Source organism: Octodon degus, unplaced genomic scaffold (genome assembly GCF_000260255.1).
Source record: "Octodon degus isolate 3935 unplaced genomic scaffold, OctDeg1.0 scaffold00053, whole genome shotgun sequence".
NCBI lineage: Eukaryota > Metazoa > Chordata > Mammalia > Rodentia > Octodontidae > Octodon > Octodon degus.
The window spans coordinates 12,971,893-12,986,260 of NW_004524629.1; the positions used below are offsets into that span (position 1 = coordinate 12,971,893).

Below are 14,368 nucleotides of genomic sequence, written 5' to 3' on the forward strand. Positions count from 1 at the left end.
TTTGCTGGTAAAATAATCTACAGAAAAATTTAAAGTATACATATAACAATGAAAAATGTAATTGAATTACTCTTAAATATCTAATATTTGGTTGCAAATGAAAGCACAAGGAAAGTGAATTTTTTTGTTTTCTTTTTCATAATTTTATTGATAAACAAATAGGAATGAGACAGTTTCAAATAAAATCGCTAGGACAGTTTCAATAATTAACACACTGCATACATTCTTCTTAGTGGTTAATTGCTGTACAAGATGCGGACTTGAGATCCTATTTACAAACACCATTAGAACAAATCCTTCTATTCATTAAGAGAATGTAACTATATATCTATCCTAATCACTTTGCATACACAGATACAAAATGGACATTCATCTGTATCTCCCTTTTTTTTGTTAAGTTCTGTTATTTGAATATTATAGGTGTGTAAACTCAGCAAAATATTCTAAAAGAGTCCAGTAGCCCATAATAGCATTGGGTCTTCTGTTTAACTGGCAATGTCAGAAATTATTGACCTGAGTCCCCCTCAGCTTAACTTAACAACATGGCTTTATTTCCTATATTTCATCTTCATACTTTTCTACTGGATGGTTAAGACCAAGGTAAAGCAGGACCTGTGCAACAAGAGTTGTAGCTTTTGGGTCTGATAAGGTCAGTGAAAGCCCCTCAGGATTTATCCTGAGATCCTGTACCTCAGATTGTAGAACCTTTGTCAGTGTCAGCCATGTGGATGAGTCAAGGCCATTGCTTGGCCAATGTGCTCTCTGTGAAAGCCTGAGAGAGTGTTTTCTCTCCATGTGACTCTCCTTAGGCACTCTACATCATCGATCACTTTCCTCTTTGGCCTCATAATCTCCTTGATCAGAAAACTTGGGACACTACCGAGTTACATGACTTTACAGTAGGAAAGTGAATTTTAAGGAACAGATCATTGCAGAGCTCACCATTTTACAAGGAAGGCAAACAGGCCAAGAAATCATCAATAATATAAATTTTAAAAGTATCAAATATAAATTAAAGCAAATAAACATGTAACCCTTCAGATTTACTCATCTTTTCTGCATTAAGCCCTTACTTGTAGAAAAGAAACTGAGGGATAACTCTATATAAAGCCCAGAGAATATTCATTTTGTTCTTAGGAATTCTGCCTAATTACTTATCATTAGAAAAATGTTTGATTTAGAAATTTAAATTTCACTCAATTGTGTTCATAAATAATACAGGCAACTCCTTTTGCCCAGAGAAATAACTTTGAGAGTTCTATTCATTCTGGAGCTTGATATTATTGCTAGATAAAGGATAGGATAAAATGAGGTAGAGGTAGATTAAGATGACTTGGGGTCAATTCTCAGGCCCCAGAATTGATTATCAAAACATAGGTATTTTTCCAAACAACGAATATGTACATGACTTATACAGATTATATAAAGTGTGCTCTAGACTAAGATATAACATTAGTTGAAGAGTTTACAATGGATATTTCCCTTTAACAAGTTTGTTTGGTCTTGTTGCTAAGACCAGGAGCCAGATTCAGTTTCTCTATCTCGAACGTTTGGGTTTTGGCATTACTGCCTTCCTTGAGCTTTTTTGAGAATTAAGCATCAGTTTCTAGGTATCTCTGTGGTCCCTGTTCACTCCTATCCTGGTTGTCAGGAGGGCTGAGCTAGGCTCTAAAGCTCAGGGCAATAGGAACAATGTAACTCTTAACCAGTTAGGCATCAAATGTAGGGAGTATGTGGTCTCCCAGCATTGAGGAATGAAGCCAAAGGAAGAAGTTAGTTTTATTGTTAAAGTTTTTGTTTTTGTACTGGGACTCAAACTCAAGACCTCCCATTTGCCAGGAAGGTGCTGTCTCCATGGGCTAAATCCCTGGCCCAGGAGCTTACTGTAAATAAGAGGACCATTTTAATAGCTCCTGGATTTCCAGGGGTTCAGAATGGATGGCCACCGAGGCCTTTTGTTGGGGTAGTTTATATAACAAGGTTGGTGTGGGTAAAACAAGGTAAAAACTAGTCAACCTACAGGATTAAAAGCAGAGACTGCTTAGCTAATACTGATCCAACCGGGAAACGAGTCAATTACCAAGACTACATGGAAAGAACAAAGGCATTTTTGGGTATGGGTCTGGATGTCCAGGTACCTCATGAGGGCTGGGCCTGCTGGACTCAGTGAAACTTCAAGTTGGTGCTACTTTGCAGGCCTGGGTAGGCATCTCTGTTCTGAGCCTTTGCTTGCCTCAGATTTGCTTCTAGCCATCATTGTGATGTCTCCCATTTTTTGTGTTAGGGCCCAATCCCTCTGACTACATGTTAATTTCTACCTGTCTTAGCTGTCTATATAATAAAGGGTCAACACCTAAGCAAGCTACTTCACACCTTCTGGCTCCCGTCAGTCTCTAGTAGCCTGTTCCTGACTTGGCCTAAAGCTGTTATGATGACACAGGACATGGGGAACACATCTTCACTGGATGGACCCAGTGTTCTCTCCTTTCCAGAGAAAAGACGTAAAGAGAAGCATTTGATCAGTTAGCTCTGCCTAGCCCCAACTTGTGAGCCTCCTCCTACCATCCCACAGCAGCTGGTCTTTGTCTGCTTGTACTCCCTGTATTTACTCACAACTTTTCTAAATCTGATGATGCTAATAGGTAGATGAATTATTCCCACACTTGAGACAGGGGTGAGCATTTTTTCACTTTATCAAGGCACACACTGTCACTGTTTCCTACACATGATCCCAAAGGACTCTTTCGTCACCATTTTTTTAAAGACTCAGCAATTAGGAGGTGGGGCTAGCACAGCATGTGGTGCCAGGGATCAAACCCAGTCCTTGTGCTTGCCAGGCCAGCACTTAGACTGCTTAGCTATTTCTGTGGCCCCTTAGAAAGACTTAGAAACCAAATAGGGAGTCTTTCAGGATTCTAAATTGAAAGAACATCTTACATGACATTTAGCTCAATCCCAATTCAAATAGCACCTAAACAAGATAATACAAAATTCTAAACAAACAGACTCCAATGCCACCATGAGGCCTATATCATAAGTAACATTCCACTTCTGCTGGTCCAGGCCCCCAGTGCCTTTTGCCATTCTGTAAATGTGAATGGAATGAGATCCCACCCCACCTCAGTAAACAGGACCAGACTTTGTGGAATATAAATTTTTTATTGAAGCAGCAGTCACATGACCTTATATCTAGCCTTTAGATCAGGCCTGACAGTGAGTCAGCCCTAAAGTTTCTTTTTGCACTAAGAGACAGAACATGTTTACATACACCATCCAGTATTGGAAATGAGCAGACTCAAACACAACGTACTGGTTACCTGGGAGGTACAGTTCCCATTTGTGGTATTCATATTATTGTACAGAGACCCCCAAAGATCATTACTAATAGAATACTAAAAAAAAAATACAGCTACACCAAACTATAAGCACAGTAACCAAAGACAGCAGCTTATACATGTTTTTACACCTGTCCCTTTTAGGGCTGTTTTCTCTCTTCAAAGCAATGTCTGCAAAACTTTCTTCACATCGAATCCAAAGGTTTCCAAGCTGGAAGCTGCACCTCTTGTGGCTATAATAGCAGAGTAAGGTCATTTAAAAGAATGTGACATGGTGTTTACACCTAGCTTTTTATAACAAATATCCATGTTTCCCTAATTAGAGGAACGGAGATGGTGATTACATATTGCAGTGGCAAAAATAGGGTGAAAAAAAGAAAGATGGGTACTGAAATAAAGACCACACACTTGTGAATTTTAGTTTCATTTCCAGGCTAACCTACATTTTATTTAATGCAAATTACAGTACCAGTTAACTATTTCCAAACCAAGTCACATAGAACGAAATGTATTTACAAGGGAATGGGAAAGGGAAAAAAATTGAGCATACTTTTCACAAAAAAGTTTATATTTAAAATGAAAAAAAAATTCAGTCACAGAGGCATTCAAGTAGTAATAATGTTATACAGATTTTGCTTTTCCTTTATATCAAGACAGATTTGCACAAGTGTTTGCAATAGTTTGTATACAACCCACAGTCCATATATATATATATATATATTTGTTTTTTAGATTTGTTTTTAAGATGGAAGTGGTCACGCTAATCGGTATGTGTACAGGCCCAAGTGATCCATCGGCAACACATTTATAAATGCAAATTTTACAGGCAAGCACATTTTCATACACCTATCTGTATCTGCCTGAAGACAGATACAGTAAGGAAAAAAAAAACACCAAAAAATTAACACAAGAAGTCTACTTTGTCAAGCTAACCCCTTATGTACTGGTTGTCATTTTGCTTTTACTGTAGAGATGCAAAACGGAGCAAGAAAGTCGAATAAAACAGCATAACCCTTGTGAAAATAATCCAAACCTCAGGGATTACTTTCAAAGCCTCTCAAAGGTAGACCTTAGTCTGGGATTACTGTGCTTCTAATTGTCTCCTGTTTTCAGTGGCTCAGGTTTCTACCAGGAAAGATGGATTTTATTGTAAAACATGTTTATTTTTCTATATAGGAGAGAAAAGTGTTTGTCTCTGTGATACAATTATCACTAACATGAACAATAGGAATCAGATATGATTTTGGTTTAAAACAAAAAAACCCAAACTCCTGGGGATCTGGTATTGACCAAATTTCCTTTGGACGATTCCAAAGTTTAATCCTTTTAAAAGGAAAGGGGAAAATAAATGAAATCCCAATGTCTTTATATCCACAGGAACAGAGAATACAACAGTTCTCTCAAACCTTTGCATTGGTGTAGACAAAGACGACTGGTTAGGCACAAACTAAGAAGATGGGCCTAAAACTTAAAGAGGACTTTAAAAATGACACATATCATTGGAAAGGAGGTGCAGTCTTCTGCCTTGCTGGAATGAATGCATGATGTCTCAAAAATAGTAACCTTTGGTTTGGTATTTTCTTCTATTCAAGACATTTTATATGGAGTACTTGGAGGCAAAACAAATATTTTATATATATTTTTTCTTTTAAAAAAGGCCTACATATTGGGCACACAGTAAAAAACTGATTTTTAAAAGAAATTAAAATGACATTTCGTTGAATAGGGGTAGGCAGAGATGGTGGGAGAGAGGGAATGGGCTAAGAGTCCCCATGTTAAAAGTCCTTTATTGGCACAGAGGAACTCCATGCCATAGGCTGCCAGTAACTGTACTAGAACATTTTAGACCACTGGCACTTCAAAACTCAATACATGATGATACTTTGATTTATAAAACACTAATCATTTTTCTCTTTCTCATTTGAGAAGGAAAGGGATAGAGGGAGGGGGAAGGAGAGAAGAAGAAAGAGAGAGAGAGGTGGGGGGAGAAAGAGACTGAGACCATGGAAGGCTCGCCAATCTGCTGTTGAGGACCATGGTTAGGGCTTGTGGAAGAGATGAGCAAAATCTAATCTATTTGATATCCTCCAGCTCTAGGGCTCTCAGTACTAAATCCCTGAATGGACCACGTATGAAATGAAACTGGTCACTGCTGAAGAGGAAACATATCCAAACTAAAACAAAGCCAGGGCTTGAATGAAATGAGATCATGAGTAACGTTTCCTCTTCCCACTCCTGAGCATGGTATCACTGAAACAACTGTGGAGGGGCAAAGATACTGTTGTTACTATTTTAAAAAGGATAAGGGATGTACAGGGAGACATGGATAAAGGAAACAAATTCAAATTCTAAAAATGAAAAATAAAAAAAAAGAACAAAACAAAACAAAAAACTAAACACATGGAAGCGAAGGCACTCCAAACTATATAGATACACTATACATTGCTAGAGTTATTGTTACAATAATACAGGCCGGTACCTACTGTACAGAGTTAAAACTATATGGCTTTAAAAAGCTCGTCTACATTTTGTCTGATTATTAAACAGAATCACTCCCCTGAACAGTAACTTTTTGCTCATTCATAACAGTTCCTGGGTCCATATATTTACATACAAAACAATAAAACTTAAAAATATTGAAAAAAATATAATGTACAAGCTTGAATTTGGTGAGGAGCTTTTAATTATTATTATTATTTACAAAAAGATATTCAGAGACCTGGCTCTCACTTGTATAAAAGAGTTCTGTGATCCCGCCATGATTGAGAAGGAAAAATTGTGCATCTCAGCCACACACACACACACACACGCACGCACACAGGGGTGGAGAAAAGCGCCTTACTTTTCTCCTTCTCTTATTCCATTTGGATGTGGGGAAGTTTTCTAAAACAAGCACTATTTTTATGGACTCCAGCAAGTATACCAGGCCCTCACGAGTATCTGTATCCAAATGTCTGGCTGGGCAGTTTGATTTGAAAGCAGGTCCATTTTCTTGTCACAGCCCTGCCTGTTGCGATGCTTTACTCATCTTTCCTAAAAGTCGTCTATCAAAGCCAATCCCTTTAAAGAACTATGCTGCCAATACTTTGATTTCAAACTTCTTTCAAGGCTTAGTTCTCGGAAGCATTTTATAGAAAATAAAATTAAATTTGATTTGGTTTGACTGAGCATGTCTCCTTTCTCATGAACTGTGATATAACCAGAGGTATGAGAAACCCCTTCTGTTGCCTAAGCTTAGCTAAACAATGAGTGAGAACTAAGATGGCTCTCAGTTGTCTTTCTGGGTACTGTTCACCACTCCAACAGGCAGTAAAACTCTCTTGGAGAGTCACATACACAGGGTGAGGAAGCAGGACAGAGCGCTCGGGCCTGCATGAGGGTTGCCAAGAGGCTCTACTCCCTAACCACCTGGAAGGTGAGCCACCCTAACACAAGCTAAGGTGGCAATGACAAGGGTAGAGGGGGGGTTCCACACCACCTAGGGCTCAGCTCTTAGGTCTACAGTTATCAGCAAACCCTGGAAGGCATGTGGAGAAGGAATGGGTAGAGGGAAAGGCGGCCATCACTCAAGGGATCTTTAAATGTAAAATGTAACTGTGCCTTAAAGATTCATAGGTCAAGTAATGGCCCATAAGCACCAAGGTGACTAAGGTTCATTTTAGAGTATGTAAGGCCCACAGAGATATCAACCTTAAAAATATAAAACAAACCAGCTATGAAAATCTACTCCCCCACCTTCAATCCTCCTTGCTTTCCAAGGAATATTGCTTTTTCTTCATAAACAAGAGACTGATTCTTACACCATTCACTGAGAAAGAAACAAACAAAAAATCTTAACTGGATGGGTGAGTGGCGGACACATTCTCCTCATGCTTCAACCAGTCAATTTTGATACCATGTAGACAAAAAAGAAAAGGCAGTATTGAGTACATGTATACAGAACATATATACATACATTTATATAATCAGTTTTCCTATAAAGTCAGCAGGTACAGGTGATTATTATTTTGATGTGTGTTCCTACCATCTAAAATCATAATGGCCTATCTGACATGCATCAATAAATAAATTTAAAAAGCATGAGGTTAAAAAAGCTGAAATTAAATAGTCTAGATTTGGATTTAGAATTAGAACTGTGTAGCTGTGGCAATTCCTGCAAGCTTAGTTTTTAATTAAAAATACAAAAAAATAAAGCAGTAGACGGTTACAGTTCACATTATTTACTATAATGTCCTCTCTCAAGTGTATCTTTCCAAGGGAAGTGACTTTAGAAACAGTCTGGACAAGCTCATTCACAGTGGTGAGATGTGCCTCTGGCCTGCCACCTTCTAGCCTCATCAGTCTTTGACCTCTCCAGAGACTTCCGCCTCAACACGCTTTTCAGTGTCCAAAGCCACCAATTTAAAACTGTATGAAGACTGCAAAGAATCTTTGGTCAGGGGAACAAAGATTCACCTTGCAGTGTGCAGGCCAGAGTTCTGCTTGTCACTCCTCTTTGGCAGCCTCCTATACCAGCTTCTTCACTACTAGTATTGATTAAGAGCAAAATAAACCTTGATCAGTCAACTGAGAATCTTGTCCTCATGGCTCCAAACTTTACTGACATCACTGGGTTACATGTGATACACATTTCATTTTTGTCTGCTATCCTTGTCACCAACATGCCTTCCAATACCAGAGGATGTGGATTTTTACAAGTGACACATAAGTCCCCAGTGAGTTACACCTGCTAAGCTCCCAACCAATTTCAAGTTATGCACTATACCAAAGTCTTACACTAGACCTTCAAAGAAAACAATTGAAACAAAACAAAACAAAAAAAACCAACCCTTAGCACAGAACAAAGTTTTCTTTCTTTGTGGAAGGGGCATGAGGCAGAAGTCCTGTTTTTAAAGTATACAACAGCAGATTTTTGATTTAAAACAAACAAACAAAAAGATTGTCGTGGGAGAGAGATTATGTGTTCTAGTGCTCCGCTTTCCCCCTCCCATAAACCCTCCCACCCCTGGGTCTCCCGCAGTCTTATGAATGAAATTGTTTGTATTTATAGATATTTTACAAGGTTAAATAAGAACAATAATAAAAAAATTGAACACTAAAATGAACAAGTTTTTTTTCTCTTTTTAATTCTTTCCAAACGTGACCAGTGTTGCTGAGTGACCCTCAAGTAACTGGTGGTTCTTCCTATGCAGCTCGCTGCTCCGATTGTTCAGGTGGAGTTGGAAGCTGATGCAGAAGCAGCATTATTGGTCTGTCCACGGTCTCCAGCATTAGCATCTGCAAGTAAAAGTTCCAAGGCACAGCATGAGCAATGCTTTCACATTACAAAAAGAACAAGAACATTGCTTCCACTGCACAATGAGCTGTGTGGTCTTTCAAGCTGTATCTGGAATGCTGATTTAAATGTTACCAATAGTAGAAAATGTGAATCATTTTCTGTTTAATGAAGTACGTGCCTTGGCATGGTCTTGGCATAGGGAAGACAAGAATGTCATTAAATAAATTACAGACTCAGGAAATCAGACACCATTGCTGTCAAAGCTCTTCCTACAGCTGGGATTAGTACTACATGGAGTCTAAGTCACTTAAAAATGAATGGTGCAGAGATGGTAAAACAAAACAAAACAAAAAACAAGTGAACCATGTTAAACTATGCCATCTGTTTAGTGGGCAAATGGGTAAAAGCAATGAAAGCAATGTGGGTCAGTGTTGATAAGCAAGGTATTGTACATAAATTCGCTTTTTTTGTTTTGTTTTGTTTTCTAAGTACAGTTACTCTTCATTATTCAGAGATGGAAGAGAGAAGGCCGGAAAAAAGAAAAACCACTGCAGCACCAATTTACTTATTCAATCCAGTAAGGCATTTTGCATAGTCCAACATCTTGATACTAAGAGCTTATTTTGTCCAATAGTCTAGGAATGCCTACTTTCTACTAAGCTCTGCTCCCTTCCCCTCTTTTAAACGACTGTTATTTTGTAACAATTATAACAATGTTATTTTATTAACATTTAAGTAGACATCTGTGTCCAGATTGGCTCTCCCTTCTGGGTAGGCAATGTATTACCATTCTAGTGGCTAAGCCTGTCTCCCAAAGATTTCATGTAAAGCACTGAGTAAGAAAAACAGCTTGACTGGGATGGACAACTTCCAAGAGCTATGTCAGTCACACTGTTCTTGGCCATCGAGGCTGGTAAATAAAAAAGCAGACCTAAAAGTTTTTTTGTCTCACTAGAACTGAAGGTGTATGTAATTTCCCATGTCCTGTGATCAGAATAGCCAATGTCATGGCTGAATGCAAATATTTGGTCCTGGATCATTCTACTACTTGAATTTCTGAATTAGAGTACTCACATAAGATTCTTTTTTTTTTTTTAATTTATTTATTTTGTGTGTGTGTGTGTGGCCAGTTCAGCCCACCAGGGGGCAGGGCTGGCTGGCATGTGGTGCTGGGGGATTGAACCGTGGTTCCTGTGCTTTGCTTAGCTTAGTTTGTTCTAAGTAGGTGCTTTAGACCACTGAGCCATCTCACCAGCCCCACATAAGATTCTTAAGGACATAAAGAACTTAATATATAAACTTAAGTATTAGTGTTCAGTTTATAATTACTACAGCTGCTCCATAAAAAACACTTTTTTCTAAATTGCTAATTTTTCTGCCCCCAAAACAATTTGTCCTTAGATGCATGTATGTAACTTGGACTTGGAGAAGAGGGAACAGCTCATAAACTTGAACAGTTCAGTTAATTTTCCTCAAGACCTCTCTAGCTGCTACTAGTATTATAATGTAAGGAAATGAACATCAAACTCTTTACCATCATGTTCATATCCATGGCATGGAATCACTTTGACTTATTGTATGTGACATATGAATAGGTAGCAGGATTAAGTATGTGACAATCAGATAGCCTTTTCCAATACTCAGTAACTAAGTCTACTACTTCATTTGTGACTGCCTGGCTTTCTTCGGACATGCTCTCTACAAAGTGAGTTTTACTGTCTGTCATCCTCTAAATTCTGTCCAACAACAATTCAACATTAATTTCTGTCTATAGTAGATTCCTCCAAGCCACTCTCAGGAAAAGTATTCATTTTCATGATTTAGGCACAGGCTGCATTAAAGATGACATTCCAGAGAAAGCCTGGAAGGAGACATAGCTATTTTGGAATTACAATGTTCCTCAGAAATCCACGCTTATTCTAGCATTTCCTATGCTCTGGATGACACTCAGAACCTATGCATGACCATCATCAAATAGCACTTCAATTACTTTTAACATCAGAATGACAGAACTGTCATTTTTATCTCAAGCCAATAACCTAATGGAGGCGCCAATTACCATGATTTTATGTTTGACCACTACATATCCACACACACAGAAGTACTGTGAACAGGTCTGGTCATGGGGCTATTCCTTACACTCGGACACCAGCAAGGATGAGTTCATAAACACCTCACCTATATATATACAGCAACCTGCTCATTCATCTTAACTCTGGCAAAAATCGTATCTACCTACTAATTTTCAGATGTCCTTTAACTGGCTATAGTCTGGGAGCTTACGACACGATCCGAACATGTCTTCCTTTTCTTGAACGAATTCAAAGACAATTTGCATGATTATTTTAAAAGCATGGTCCTTTATATGCACATACAACCAGAAATGAATACCCTTTAGGAACTAACAGCATAATCTGACAGTCATATTCTTAAGGTGTGCTATTTAATGATCTTACATTTTTCTCAGAACTATTTCCAAATCATTTGATGAATAAATTTTATCAGCTAATTATTTTGACTATAAATATATTTGACTCGAAGTCACACACAAACTACTTCAAGAACTACGAAACTTTTTCTTTTTTTAAAGAAACTTGTTAAGAAACAAGTTTTGGTACATGCTGACTTTTATCCTATTTCTTTCTGTAAATTTATATTATTGAATCTGAGTATTATCCTAAAATAAAAATACTTGTTAATGTAAAATTCTTATAAATTGTCATTAGATTTTTTTTCTGTAACTTTTTTCTCAAATATCTAAATTGACTCTATAAAAGCAACAAAGTTTATTTGATATCTTACATTCACATCCTCTACATATACATAGTAAAAGTTATGCTACCTGACATAAACATGGCTTAAAGGCTAGCCTAAGGTAATTTTGATCATAAAGTATCTGATTGGTAATAATCAACTGACTCTATATAGTCTTTTGCTTTTTCTCCTGAGATGCTCTTCTGAGCTTTCATATTGATGTGCCTTTCTTAAACCTAATCCAAACATTTGATTTCTGAGAATACAGTCTTATAGTTTTTATGCCAAACACTACAAATGGAATTTGTACAAGTATTAGAAATGTTGAGGGGGCTGGGGAGAGAGCTCAGTAGAATAATTGCTTGCCTGGCAAGCACAAGGGCCTGAGTTCAATCCCCAGTTACTTACACACACACACACACACACACACACACACACACACACACACACAAAGAAAAGAAAAAAGAAATCTTGGGTGATTGGGAGGTCGAGTTTATGCCTAGGCCTCAAACTCCTGAGCTCAAATCATCTTCCTGTTTCAGCCCTCCTCGATGGAATTCTAGGACTGTGCCTGGCAAAAGCAACTGTGTTCACAGGGCTTCATGGGTTAAAACAAGACCATGAGCAACACCATATTGAAGTCAAGGGTAGAACCCTCAACTATCTAGAACTCAACTGAGTACATGAGGCTGTGATTTTTATCCTTAGATAAACTTTCATATGTAAACTTCCATATCTGGTACACATAATATTTCCTATGTCTGGATCCAAACCTCTCTTTTTCAGAGATCAGTAAACTCCACTAAACACTGGTTGGAATCACAGATTAATGGTCAGATTCTCAGTAGTGATGTAACTGACTGACCCACCTTGCTGCTGCTCAAGTCATAAATATATAAGTTCTCAACTGGATCTATTAGCAAGTCCTGTCTGTTCTCTCTCTGGGTTCAACAGGGTTCATCAAATGTGCAAATGGAAGCTGGAGGGAGAATAAATAGAAGATCTCATGCTGAAAACTGTTATTTAAGGCATTAAAAAGAGTAAAATAGGTGTGGTAGCACATGCCTATAATACCAGCATTCAGGAGCCTGAGGAAGGAGGCTGGCTGCCAGCCAGGGCTACGTAATTCAAGGCCACTCTGCACTACAAAGCAAGACCCTGTCTTCTCATCCCCAAAAAGAGATGACAACAAACATACACTGAGGTTGGGGTCCCAAAAGCTCAGTATTCTAAATTGCAGGGTCTATAAAGATAAAGCCTTCTACTTTATAGGAATGTTTACTGTATGGGCCCAGTGGCAAGTCAGTAAACATCCTGTACTCAGTATAGTATGCTAACTACTAGTTATGCAAGAGTATTTAAATTGATTGAAATTGCATAAACATTAGAATTTCATTTTTTATTTGCCCTAGAAGCACTTCAAGTTCTCAAAAGCTATAAAATTATTAACATTTTATTATTTCTATTATAAGCATACTAATTAGAAATGTCTCATGACAGGTCAACTCTTGTAAAAGATAAACATTTTAGCAGCCTGATATATATTATTAATACTTCATTCTAACTCTGGATATTACTATTTAAGCTGTTCTAGAAGCTGCTCCTCTTCTCCCTTTTTACTATAAAACTGTATTTTGCAAATCACAGCTATTTATGGCACAGGAACAAATAGGACCACTCACAAGAATCAGAGTACTGCCCAAAACTTACATTTAAATTATAATCATAATCTGTACTAATGACAAAGTTCCACCTGTAAGGAAAAGTCAATTGTCATAATGCCTACCGATCTCTGGATAACTCTGCGTGCATGTATGTGTATGATAATAAGGGAGGAGCAAAACTTCCCCAGCAATGCATGATCAGCTTTGCTTTTCATATTATTTCTAGGGAAAGATGAGGCTTCAGATACCAAAGTAGCCTTCAGCCACTGCAAAAATATAAGTAAAATTCAGATGCCTGTGAGCCACCACATCTTTCAGGATACACCAAGGGCTTATCAGTAAGAGCAGTAAGACTGCTTATACTTCATGTGGTTTGGGCAGAATGGGCTGTTTCCCGTGAAGTCAGAAGTACGGCACATTTTTAATGAAAAGATTGATTATTTAAAGCAGGGAACTGAAATTGATAGAGGTAACATTTTCTTTTTTTTAATGTCAAAATATCTAATTTGAGAAAAAACACGGTTATACTAATAGAAGCAAGTGAGAAAAACTAGAAGAATGACTACAGGGACACTGACATTTGCCAATTTAATCAAGAGACTTGAAATTATTTTTGACGAAGGGGGATATATCAAGTAACATTTTGCACAGGAAAACAATCTTCTAGAAATGATGTCCAGCAATGCTGTGATGAAAGTGATGACCTACCTAGTTTGACATTTAAGGTATTCAAATGCAAACTCATAAAGTGAACTTGACACATAAGACAGATACAATTTCACAGCTATCAGTGAGTTTGTTAAACTGGATAGTTTAAAATAGAAGTCTAAGGCAGAGCCAATAAGAGGTATAGTATGACACATAAAAAAGACACACATTTGGTTTCTGTGTTGGTAACACATACAGCCAGACATGGTGGTATATGCTTGTAATCCTAGTTACTAGCAAGGCTGAGGCAGAAGGATCACAAAGTCAAGCCCAGCCTTGGCCACATAATTGAGTCACTGCCACAAAATAAAAGGCTGGCTGGTGACATAGGTCAGTAATAAGAGAGGCCCTGGAGGTCTGATCTCTGTATTACCAAACAACAAAACTCTTGAAAGGAAGTGAGGAAAGTAGGAGGGACAGGAGAAGGAGGCAGGCAGAGAGAAAGAAGTGTATGCACACACATGCGCAGCTAGAGCTGCTGCCTGCCCTCCTGCCACCGCTCCAGGAAAATGGAAAAAGTACTTGCACTATCAGTGCAAACTGTAAAGTAGTGCAGTTTTTTGGAAGGTAGTTTAACAGTATGCAGTGATTTTGACAATATCCAAAGATTTTCATACCATTTATTTCTA

At 38.0% G+C, this 14,368-nt stretch overlaps 1 protein-coding gene across 2 annotated transcripts in view; it reads right to left on the reverse strand.

The window, feature by feature from the left end:
- Nucleotides 1–3,750: 3,750 nt before the first annotated feature.
- Nucleotides 3,751–14,368, reverse strand: part of Gsk3b (glycogen synthase kinase 3 beta) — a 224,180-nt gene continuing 213,562 nt past the window's right edge. For both annotated transcript variants that reach the window (XM_004633333.2, XM_004633332.2), the window contains one exon: nt 3,751–8,612. In XM_004633333.2, the coding sequence (XP_004633390.1) occupies nt 8,545–8,612 (68 nt within the window). In that variant the 3' untranslated portion in view covers nt 3,751–8,544. The remainder of the gene's footprint in view (nt 8,613–14,368) is intronic.